The following is a 12,656-nucleotide window of genomic DNA, read 5'->3' as shown; positions in this document are numbered from 1 at the left end:
AGAGTGATTACCTTAACATGAGCGGTTTAAGAGCCTAGGGTTATTACCCTAGTGATATGAGTTGTGTAAATGCTATGCCATGCTAAGTGTATTGAGATTCAAGGGTTATGCGGTCAAGGCATTACCAGGTTAGACTCGGTAATCAGAACCGAGATGAACCATTCTAAGGCCTTATTGTATTTAGACGTGTGAGAGCAACACGTAGGTCTACGCACATAGACATAAATAGACGTGTGAGCGCAACACGTAGGTCTACGCCACGTAGACATAAATAGGCATGTGAGCGCAACATGCAGGTCTGTGTCACACATGCATATGTGAATGGCATTATTGTTTTTATAGTATGATAAGCATGATATTGATATTTTATACTGTCTTGCAAGGCTTGGCTCATGGGTGCTCTACAGTGCAGGAAAGGGTAAAGTTGTGTTTGGTCAGCGATGAGTGTAGGAGCTGGACAGAGAATGTACATGTTTGGGCCACACTAGACCAAGCGGGTTGGGGGTCTACCAGTGATGTATTTTGAGACTCTATTTTCCCGCTTAGGTCGGCTAAAGGAAAAGGACTTGTGATAGTATTTTGTAAATAATTTTGGGATCCCGACTTTTGTAACTTTTAGTTTGTAAAGTTTAAATTATTACAAGTTTTATTTTCATTCCGTTTATGATTAAAGTATAATTTTTGCGCTAATTTTTTTATTAGTAACTCCGTTTAGGGGATTAGGGTTTCCTAAGTATCTTGGGTAGCGTGCCTAATTATTTAGGGCGTTACAAGTATGTTATAAGCTTATGGCAGGTGAACAACTAAGAAGTCTTGCATAACAGTGGCAGAGAAAGGTGTCTCGCCTAAGGTTAATGTGCGCTCCATTATGCCAAGATTGACAATGCTTTCTCTGGTGAATCCGCAAAGATTCACCATACAAGGCCTTAATTTGGCTTTTTCGAGCTCTATTTTCTTTAGGGTCTCCTTATAAAGGATATTTACCGAGCTCCCATTGTCTATTAACACTCTCTTGATTCTCTTATTGGAGATTTGAATGGTTATCACCAACGGATAGATGTGAGGATACCTCACATTTTTCTCATCTTCCTCCGTGAATACAATGGGAGGTTCCTCGATTTTCACCTTCTTAGAAGGTTCTGGGGCAAAGGCTAATTGCTTGTTCTTTATTTCTTTCACATATCTTTTCTTGGCATTATTGCTTTCCCCTGCAATATTTGGCCCTCCGAAAATAACCAGGATGTCCTCTCCTTCCACAGGAATAGGTTGTAACCCCTAGTTATTTGGGTTGTTAGGTAGAGGGGGTTGGTTGTAACCCTAGCCCTATCTTTTCACATACTGTTTAAAAAGGCCTCGAGCGATGAGACTTTCTATCTCATCTTTCAATTGGCGACATTCATCGATCGTATTCCCAATATCCTTATGGAATTTACAATATTTGTTAAGATCTCTTTTGCTTCTCGAATTCCTCATAGGCTCGGGCTTGCTGAAGGCCACCTTCTGCTCATGTGCGAGGTAAATATTTTCTCGAGTTTCATTTAACTCGATATATATAGTATACAATGACATATATTTGTCATGCTTTTTCTGTTTCTTTTTATCCTTTGGCGGTTCCTTAACTCCGTCCTTTCTCTTCGAACCAGAAGCCCCGGAGTTATCAATTCTCGTGGAAACTGAACTTGTTGAAATATTTCTAGGTTTGCCTCCCAAGCTTGTTTTCAATAGATTCATTTCCTTTTGGGCTTCTTCTTTCCAAACAAATACCTGAGGCCTTTCATTGAACTCAGTGATGCTTCTCACTGGACATCCTTGTAAGGCATCCCACAACTCACCCCCTGTGGTCAATGGATCAGTAGAGATCCCCGCCTGAAGGGTTGTAAGTTGCGTGCTACCATCCAAATTTCTAACCCTGGCCGCAGCCGTGCTAAAACGACTTAATTAAGCCTTGAGTGTCTTGTTAGGCTGCTGCTTTATATTGGTTAGTGAGGCCGCTTCGGGTTGCCTATCCCTAGCAGCCTGAAATTACTTTTTGAAATCCCTGAACAGTTGCTCCCAGGAACTTATTGAATAATGAGTAAACTTGTTAAACCAGCTACTCGCTGCTCCAACAAGTAAGGTGGGGAACAAAATACAGTGTAAATTGTCCTTCACATTACTCGCTCGCATTATTTTGTTAAAGTTATTCAAATGCGAGATTGGATCTGTGGTTCCATCATAGGACGGGACATGCGGGTTTTTGAATCCACGAGGAAAAGGGGTATTCATAATATCTGGGTAATACAGCTCAAGGTCCTCGTCAGAGTCGTATCTAGATAGTTTCCCTAATTCCCCCACTTGATATCTCCTGAACTTGTCCTCCAATTCGTTTATCCGCAATTGGATTGGATCCTCTTGCTTTGGACCAAGCTTTTGGCGAAGGTCAGGAATCTTTCAATTCAAGTGCTCTCGCAGATCTGGTTGGGAGTAATTGCTGTCAGATCTTGCCTTACTCATAGATCGCGTCCTACTCATAGACTTTGTCTTTGAGTGGCTTGCGGATTTACTGGTTCCCATAATTTCTCAATCATTAGCTCATTGAGTACCCTTTTCTCATTGATTTGATCGACTATGGGTTGTGGATCACCTTAAAGTCACACTTGCTTCTTCAGGCTCTGTTCCTTCCTCTCGAGAGCGATATATCGCATTTCCCCCACCAGGGTATGTACTAGTCCTCGCTCAATGTGTTTGGGAAGAACGTTGGTGATTTCTAGCAGGTGATCTCCGTTCTCCCAGTTGAGTCCCACAATCATCCTCATTTTCATTAGGGATTTCTCGTTCATCAATTTTTGGTTGTCTCCCATCTGGCTGTTCCTCTTGATTTTCAGGAGGTGTCTCATTTTCCCTAGGTTGTTCTTCCCGGGTCTTCTTCTGTCTCTTGGTTCGTGAGCCACGAGGTTTGCCTCGTGGTCTTCTCACTCCATGTTCAGGTTGATTTAGGGTATTCGTTCCCTGTGTCGCCCTGGCCGAGACTGCCTCACGTTCTAACTTAGCTTTTCGACGTTGTGCCTCTTCCAGACGTCGTCTCAGGCAGCGGCTTTCTGTTTCATAAGTTCTTTCTCCCACAGATTGGGCACCTCAACGATTGAGCTCTTCATCCTTCGTCCCAGGATTCTGACCATTCCCACGCTGAGTTCTCCTCGAGCGTGTTGTCTGCGCACTAAGACCAACGTCGAGTCGAGTTCTCTAGGAACGTGTGATCTGTGTGCTGGGACCACCCTCGGGTTGAACCCTCCTGGAACGAGTGGTCCTTCTGGACTGTGGTTTGGTAGGTCTTCTAGAGCCCATGGGCTCTTTCCCAGAACGATTTTTGGTTTCCTCATGTGGGGTGTTACCATTTTCTGGATTTTCAGCCATGAAGGAGGTTTTTTTTTTAAATAAGGGAGGGTTTTTTCTGAGCTTTTTCACAGAGGCTCTCAATGAAAGCACCAAACTGTTAACGCAAATTTTCGTTAACTGAATTCGAGGCTCGCGATAATAATTCTACACAGGATAAAATAAAAGCTATAGAAAAATAATATATGAACACAGGGTTTTTTACGTAGTTTTGCAGTTAAAATTCTACATAGTCCACGAGTCAATCTTATTCAGATTTCTAATTGTGTTTCTTTTTTTTAGGGCCTCTCTTGTATAAGATTCTTTTCGTCCCTTTTTTTGAGCTTGTATGCCATTATTTATAATTACATAGTGGGCAGTTAATTAAAAAGTTGACCAGAATTTGTTTACAACAATCATCCCTAAAATCAAGGGATTTGAATTACATATCATGTAGTGTAAATGCAGTTTATGATTTGAAAATCGTATAGCTGTGATTTTCCCGCTTTTACTGAGTCAAAATGATCGTGAATTAAACACGTCTTTAATGGTTGTGTCTAGAGATGTCTCAACAGAAGCTTGGTTCCAATGATCTCAATACCGAGCTAGGGCCATTTTTCCTTCCGAGGTCAATAATGCATGTCTTGTGACGATCACGGTTATTATTTACAAAGAGTTCTTGAGGCTCATTTGAATGTTAGCTTCCGACCCGCCAGAGTTGTAAGCCTCGCTGATGTTAACTTCTAACTCGCCAGAGTTGTAAGCCTTACTGACGTTAAGTGGATGAAGTTACACGGAACCTTCCCATAGCGAGACGGTCACCTCGCTTACTTGTTCTTGAGCCGATCTGACTTTTATACTTAGTTTATTCATTACATGCTAAGGATTTTCATGGTTGATACGTGTCGCTTTCTCCGGTACCTCGCTATTCATATTTAGTGCCATATGGTTTCTCGCTAATACACTAAGTGCCAATTTGTACATTGATTCCTCGCCTAAGACCTTACAGTCAGCGGGTTACAAATATACTCTGATACTTAAGTAATTAATGAGTTATTCCATAAAAAGTTATCGCATCAATTCACATTCCCTTTATCTTGACACGTGTCCTCTAATCGAATTTCGAATATAACAATAATTATTTTAATAGTATAGAAAATAAAAATAATATTAATCTATCTATCTATATATAATAGGTAATGTAGTCATTTTTCGTGAGGCGATTTGAATTTGAATATTAACTATTTTTTATTATGATACGTAGCTTAGTTTGATAAATAGATATATAGATTTTTTTAATTAATTAATCAAAAAAATATTTATAAACTTAATAAAATTAAAAAAAAAATACAGAATTAAGAGTGAATAAATAAATAAAAAATTAAAGTTAAAATTAATAGATGTATTTTAAATGATATTATTCTAATAAAATTTTTAAAAAATAAAGAATTAAGGAGAGAATAAATAGAAGTATTGGGAGTAATTTTAAAGTGTCACGTTACTGCCTCATATCTCTCCTTTATATATATATAGATTTTTTTTATATAAAATATCTAAATAATTTTAATTTTTAAATACATATAATAATATTATAAAATTAATAAAGAATATTCTATTAAGTAATAGTGATATTCTGTTAAAGTTAACGTAGAAACTAAAAAACTTCGTTAAACCAAGAATTCTGTTACATAACCACACTTTATATAGAATAGATATAAAGGAGAGATATGAGGTAGTGATGTGGCGCTTTAAAATTACTCAAAATACCTCAATATATTCTATCCTTAGTTATCTCATTTTATAATATTTTATTAAGTCTATAAATATGTATTTATTATTATTGTTCTCTCTTTAATTTTTTTTTTATTTTCTATTAGGTTGATAAAAATTTATTTATTTATTTATTATTACTTATTAATAATAAGAAAGATATTACTCCAAATCTATCTATCACGTTTTCTAATTTTTTTTAAAAAAATGAAAATAAAAATCTACTATTTTTACTAAAACAAACTACTTTGAACGATTTTTTTAAAGAAAAAAAATCTACTTATCTAATTAATTAACTATTTTTTTTTTTAATAAAAATCATAAGATTTATTAATTAATAAATTCATTCAAAGCAATAGAACGCACTTCAGAGGAACAGTCCTCCAGCTGAAGCACACGACCTGTAGAGAAATAAGAGTCTCTTGCCAAGCAATGAGCCAACTTATTTGCAGATCGTTTTACAAAACACAAATCAACAAAAGATAAAGCCAAAAAAAAATTTCGAACATCTTGAACAATAAGACAAAACTGTGAAGGCATAAAAATACCTCTTTGAATCGCTTGGACACACAGCAAGCTATCTGTTTCCAACATGACTCTATCCCATGAATGAGTTGCAATCTAACTCAAAGCTTCTTTAATGCCTATTATCTTAGCAATTTCGGGTTGAACACAATTAATCTTCCCCTTTTTGAATGCTTCTACCATAGCACCATAATGATTCCGAGCTACACAACCCATGTCAATGTGCCCCACTTATTTAAATAAAGCCCAATCAACATTAACTTTGATCTTGTTTAACTTAGGTGCAATCCGACGCTCAAGATTTTGCCCCCCTTCATGCATCGGAGACAATGAAAGACCCTTCCCTCCTTGATCAAATTTATACTGATCAAGCATGTTTCTAGCTGATGCAACAATATTTGATGCATACCAACTCTTCTTTTGCCAAACAAATTCATTCTGTGCTCGCCAAATTGTAATACCCCGATAAGTCTAATGGTAAATAATTAGGGTTTATATTTATATTGTGGGTTAATTAGATAATAAGTGGGATTATGATCTTACTAATTTATTTCAGCATAAAATTTTTATTTTGCTATAAGTGAGTAAATAAGCATAATTTGTAAATTACGGAGATTTATATAGCATGTGTGAATGTAATATGAGCTATATGTGGAATAAAAATATTTTCAGGTTTCGGGACCCTGAAGACTCGATAAGTGGATATATAAGTGTAATTTGTTAATTACGGAGATTTATTTGAAATACGTGGATATAATATGAGTTATTTGTGAAATAAAAATATTTTCAGGTTCGGCGACCCTGGAGACCCGATTGGGGGTCAAAAATGTCACAACGGTTTTAGTTAGAAATATTGATAAATTATTGGGATAAGTTGATTTTAAAAATACTGGGATATTTTGGGGTACTCGGAGTTGGCCAAATACCCTAGAAGTAGAAGTTTTTTAATGGCTAAGAAATAATAAAATAACTATTAATAATAAAATTTTTATTAATACATTATTATAATACTATTTATATATATAAGTTAACGTTAAGTTAATTTATATATATATAGATATATTAAGTTATCAGTGAAACAGAACAAACAACGAAACCCTTATTCTTTCCCTTCGACAAAACTTTATCTTCCTATATTCATTTTCTTCGATTTTCAACCTGAAACCTAGTGATCTAGGCTCCAGTAGCAGCAGGATAGCAAATCTTTGAAAAGGGAAAGCTTAAGTTATGGTTTAATTTCGTTTTAAGTTTAAAAACAATTGGTTTCGTATAGGGGTTTTGTGAATTAGAATAGTTATTAAGGTTTTGACCTTATAGGATTATTCTCGGGTAGTCATGGGACTAGTTCTGATGTTTACTTGTTGAATTTGAGGTGATTTTGAGTTAGAAATCTAGTTTTAAACTTTTGAAAGCTTAGTCCGAACGTTAATGGCGTTTTTCATTTACGGGCTCGATTTTTATTTCTGTTACGTAAGGATGGTAATATTTATGGAATATATGCGCCCTGTGAAGTTTTGAGTGATTTGGATAAGTTTTTATAGTGTTTCGGTGAGTGCAAAAATTAGGATTTTCGAGTTTTATAGTTTTTAAAAATTCCTAAGAGATCAGAAATCGTATTTTTGTCATAACTTTTGACTTGGGTTTCCGTTTTGGACATTCTATATACCGTTTCGAAGCTTGGAATGAGCTCTACAATATGGTACGTATGTTTTATAGCAAAAATATAAGTTTTATTTTAGTGTATTTATACTACTGGGTTTGGTAGCAAATCCTAGATTATCTTATATGAATATTAAGTAGTGTTTTGGGTTAAATACTTATTGGTTTACTATTGTTGTGACATAGGGCCAAGATCATCAGCGATAGTTCTCCACTTGGGTTGGCCGAAATGTATGAATATGGATTAAAGGTAAGAAAAGTATATTGTATTGCATAGTACGTTGTATGTAATACAATTAGTATCGTTATGAATTGATTAATATTGAGACATAGTTAATATTGTTATATAATGAAAAGATTGATTGGTTGAGCAACGATAATGTTATGATATTATGCATGTGATGTACAGGCTCACCTGATTAGGTGATGCGATTTTCTTGGCAAAGTACTAGGCGTAAGTACGGACGTCAGTGATATATAATGAGTACGGAGTGTAGGTAAAGGCTCACCTGATTAGGTGATGCAATTTTCTTGGCGACATACTGGGCGTAAGTACAGGCGTCAATGATATATGATAAGTACTAGGCGTAGGTACGAGTTTGTCTGATTCGGAGATTACCCCTGGCAACGTGTAGATATGGACGTCAGTGACATATGATAAGTATCGGGCCTTGTGTGATTAGGTGATGCAGTTATGCGATATATGAGTGTCAGGCTATGGCACGGGCTCGCGTGATTAGGAAATGCAATATAGGATTATCCTATTTAAGCATCGACTTGCTTGATTAGGCAACGTGATGTTATGAAGATGGTTACTTTATGAGGTAACATATATATTTATATGATTAAATGGATATGAATTCTAGCTCCTTCTCTCTCGGTTCTTGCAGCTCTCTCTGAGCTGGTGCGATGGCTAAAACAAGGTCTAAGATGCAGGGGAAGCTTCAATCGACTGTGAAATCGAATGCGAAAAAGAAGAAAAAAGGTCCTTCGTCGTCCATTGATATAAGGAAAACTAAGTCAATGGATAAGGTTTTGGGAATTGAACCAATAGATTTCTCGGATGAGGAAGAAGATTGTACTCTGAAATCTCCACAAGCCAAATCGACTTCGTAGGGTTGTTTTCAGGAGGCTCTATCGCCCAGAACCTCTTTGAACACAATTCTGCAGAACGAAGAGGTTGTGCGGGATTTCAATTTCTTCATGGAGGCTAATCGTAGGTGTTCTAACGAGATGAAAAGAGGAGTTCATGTAACTCCCCCAATTCTGCGATCTGGGAATGTTGTAAGAAACCTCTCAACAACCTTCGAACATACCAACAATACCAGTCAGGTGAAGATACTCTAGATGATATTCATGAGGAGGTGAATTCTGGAACTCATCTCTTGTATGCTATATACTAGGTGCTAATCCTCCCTTAAATGTGATTGATGGTTTTGTGAGACGATTGTGGAAGGATAAAATAGATAAGGTTGGAATGCTCTCTTATGGAATTTTCTTAATCAGATTTCATGATGTGGTTGATAGAGATGTAGTGTTGAATGGGGGGTATATATTTTTCAATAAGAGGCCAGTTATAATGAAAGCTTGGGATCCAAATGTTGATTTCAAAAAGGAAGATGTGAGTAGGGTGCCGGTTTGGATAACAATGGATGATTTAGAGTTGAAATATTGGGGGGAAAAGTCCTTGTTCAAAATTGTTGGGCAGATTGGGGAACCATTAATGGTTGATGCTGTCACAAAGGAACGAGATAAACTTAGTTATCCTCGGGTTCTTATTGAAGTGTCTATCCATCAAGAGTTTCCCGACACCATTTACTTTGAGAATGAGTTTGGGAATACTGTACCAGCTAAGGTCAATTATGAATGGAAGCCGATTCTTTGTAAAAATTGCAAGGGTATGGGGCACGAGACAATTGACTGCAGGAAGAGAGAAGGAAAGACACAAGAGTGGGTGGTTAAAAGAGGGCCTGAGAAAGAATTTATCCAAGTCCGGAATGGATGGAAACTAAAAGAGAAAGAACCCCCTTTACAAACCGAGATGACCAATGTTTTTATAGTCCTTATTGCAGCAGATAAAGGGGTTATGGCAGCAGCAGTTCCTGCTAGTTTCACAGCAGTGGGAGACGCTACAGCAGGCAGTAAAGAGGAAATACAAGAGGGGGGGGAGGACCCTCTCTTGTTCATGGATAAAGTCATTAGTTGGAACGTCCGGGGAATCAATAGCCAGCAAAAACAACTGAATGTCAAGCAATTTATTGCTCTACAAAAGGCTGATTTAGTTGGTCTCCTCGAGACGAGAGTTAAGTCTTCAAAACTTGGAGACTTATACCAAAGAATGTTTCAAGGGTGGTGTTTTACAACAAATTTAGCGTGGCACAAAGGTGGAAGAATAATAATGGCTTGGAATCATTTGCTTTTTAATATCACTATCATTAAATGTACTAGTCAAATGATACATTCTCACATTGAGACTTTAAACAATAGGTATAAGTTCTTTATTACCTTTGTTTATGGTTTTAATGATGAAAATGGGAGAAAAGTCCTATGGAATGATCTACGAAGTGTCTCTAGTCAGGAGCCATGGCTTATACTTGGGGATTTTAACGACATACTCTCTAAAGATGAAAGAATAGGAGACAAGGCAAGAATTAGCACCTCCACGGCCTTCTTAGAGTGTGTTAATGACTGTCAAATCTCATACATTAAGAGCAGCGACTGTTTTTTTACTTGGAGTAATAAGCAACAAGCAAGTGATAGAATCTACTACAAGATTGATCGAGTGCTAGCTAATCAAGCTTGGTTAGATTTTTTCACAAGAGCTGAAGCTCTCTTTCTTAATGAGGGAACTTTTGACCATACTCCAGTTGTGTTGAATATATACCCGGCTGCCCCGGTTGGAAAGAAGCCATTTAAATACTTTCGTATGTGGTCCTCTCATCCCAGCTATCATACGGAAGTCAAGAAAATATGGGAAGGGAAGATAAGTGGTTCAAAAATGTTCCAAGTAGTCTCAAAGTTGAAAATCTTGAAGAACTTCTTCAGGGATCTCAATAGAGAGCATTACTCTGATATCCAAGCAGCTGAGAGGAAGGCTAAGCAGGATCTAGAGGACATCCAAGGGCTTCTTCATCAAAATTTGCTTGATGTTAATGTGCAGAAACAAGAAAAAGAAATAAGGGAGCTTTATGTGAAAATCCGAAAAGATTACTGCTCTTTTCTGCAGCAAAAATCTCGAATAAGTTGGCTAAAGGAAGGGGACGAAAACTCAGCTCTTTTTCACTCAAGCATCAGGGAAAGAAGGAATTGTAATAATATCTTGTCAATCTGTGATGCCACAGGCTGAAGACTGGAGGAACCTGAAGAGATCACTAAAGCCTTCTTGATGTTTTATCAAACACTGCTGGGAAGCAAAGTAGTAAACAGACGATCTGTGGCTACCAGGATAATTACACAGGGACCTTGTGTAACAGATATGGACTCCCAGATTCTGTTGGCTCCTTACTCCATGGAAGATGTCAAAAAAGCTGTGTTCAGTATTCCTGCATCAAAAGCTCGGGGGCAAGATGGTTATAATAGCTCCTTTTATCAAGATAACTGGGAATTAATCAAAACTGACATTTTTGAAGCAGTCACTTCATTCTTACATACAGGCAAGTTGCTCAAAGAATTGAACTCAACAATCATTACTCTTATGCCCAAAAGTAAGTGCCCAAATATTGTAAGTGATTATAGACCTATAGCTTGTTGTAATGTTCTATATAAAGTAGCCACCAAAATGATTTGTAGTCGATTGAAGTTGATCCTACCAGATATTGTAGCTCAGAATCAAGGAGGCTTCATAAAAGGCCGCTACATTGCCCACAATATTATGATTTGTCAGGATTTAATCAGGCACTATGGGAGAAAGAATGCAAAGGCTAACTGTATGACAAAACTTGATTTACAGAAAGCCTATGACACATTGGAATGGGATTTTTTAGAAGAGATGATGTATGCACTTAAGTTCCCTGTGTTCTTTATTAAACTAATCATGACTTGTGTCTCAACTCCAAGGTTCTCTTTGCTTTTCAATGGATCCTTACATGGTTTCTTCGCAGCTAAGAGAGGACTTAGACAGGGAGATCCAATGTCACCCCTTCTCTTTGTACTTGGAATGGAGTATCTAAGCAGAATTTTGAAGGCAATTGGAGATAAAGAAGACTTTCATTTCCATGAAAGATGTGGGAAGCTGAAACTCAACCACTTGAGTTTTGCAGATGATGTTCTTCTTTTTTGCAGGGGTGATTATAAGAGTATTTATCTGATGCTCAAGGGTCTCAAGTTATTCTCATTATCTTCAGGCCTTCACCCAAATCAACAGAAGACAGCCATTTACTGTAGTGGGATGGCAGAAAGGGAAATACAAAGGATCTTAGATGCTTCAGGGTTTCAAAGGAGCAATGTGCCTTTTAAATATCTTGGAGTTCCAATATGTGCTAAAAGAATATCCTCAGCTGAATGTTCTGTGTTAGTTGAGAAGATGACTTCAAGAATTAAAGTGTGGAGTTCCAGGAATCTGTCTTTTGCAGGGAGAGTAGTATTGATAAACTCAGTATTATTGACAATTCATACATACTAGAGCCAAATCCTTATCCTTTCAAAGAAAGTTATTAAGGAGATAGGAAGCATTTGCAGGAGCTTCTTATGGACAGGAAAGAGCAGTATGACTGGCTCAGGAAGTGTAGCTTGGGACACTCTTTGCAAATCAAAGAAAGCTGGTGGAATGGGTTTTCATGACATAGCATAATGGAACAAGGCTGCTATAGCAAAGCATGTGTGGGCAATTGCTAATAAGAAAGATAGTCTATGGGTGAAATGGGTGAATGGAGTATACATTGGTCAGGGGGAATGGTGGGAGCACAATGCCCCTGCCCATAGTAGCTGGTACTGGTGCAGAATCGTTAAAGTTAAGGATGAGATGAAGCTACTTTCAACTCCAGATCAGTTCACTTCATCAGATTTCACAATAGCAAACATGTACAAGATGTTAAGTTAAGAACAAAGAGACTTTCATGTCAGCAAGCAAGTATGGAGCAGATTAAACGTCCCAAAACACAGTTTTTTCCTTTGGTTAGCAGTGTTGAATCGTTTGAAAACAAGAGAGAGATTGCAAAAAATGCAGGTTGAGAATGATACTACCTGCATTCTGTGTAATAATGCAGCAGAGAACATTTTGCACCTGTTTTTTAATTGCAGGTATACACAATGTTGCTTGCAAGAAATTAAAGCATGGTTGAATTGGAGGATTAAAGCTGAGACCCTGCCTAATATTCTGAGATGGATCAACCGAAAAAAGATGAGCAACTTCA

At 37.2% G+C, this 12,656-nt stretch overlaps 1 protein-coding gene across 1 annotated transcript; it reads left to right on the top strand.

Annotated features, from left to right (window-relative positions):
- Positions 1-8,214: 8,214 nt before the first annotated feature.
- On the top strand, positions 8,215-10,651 carry LOC133031410 (uncharacterized). The gene is made up of 2 exons (XM_061104901.1): positions 8,215-8,383; positions 8,709-10,651. The coding sequence occupies exons 1-2, from the start codon at positions 8,215-8,217 to the stop codon at positions 10,649-10,651; spliced, it is 2,112 nt and encodes a 703-aa protein (XP_060960884.1).
- Positions 10,652-12,656: the final 2,005 nt, after the last annotated feature.

The sequence above is a fragment of the Cannabis sativa genome, chromosome 9 (genome assembly GCF_029168945.1).
Source record: "Cannabis sativa cultivar Pink pepper isolate KNU-18-1 chromosome 9, ASM2916894v1, whole genome shotgun sequence".
Lineage (NCBI taxonomy): Eukaryota > Viridiplantae > Streptophyta > Magnoliopsida > Rosales > Cannabaceae > Cannabis > Cannabis sativa.
The sequence above is the reverse complement of the archived record's forward strand: the minus strand, read 5'-3'. Positions and strand labels throughout refer to the sequence as shown.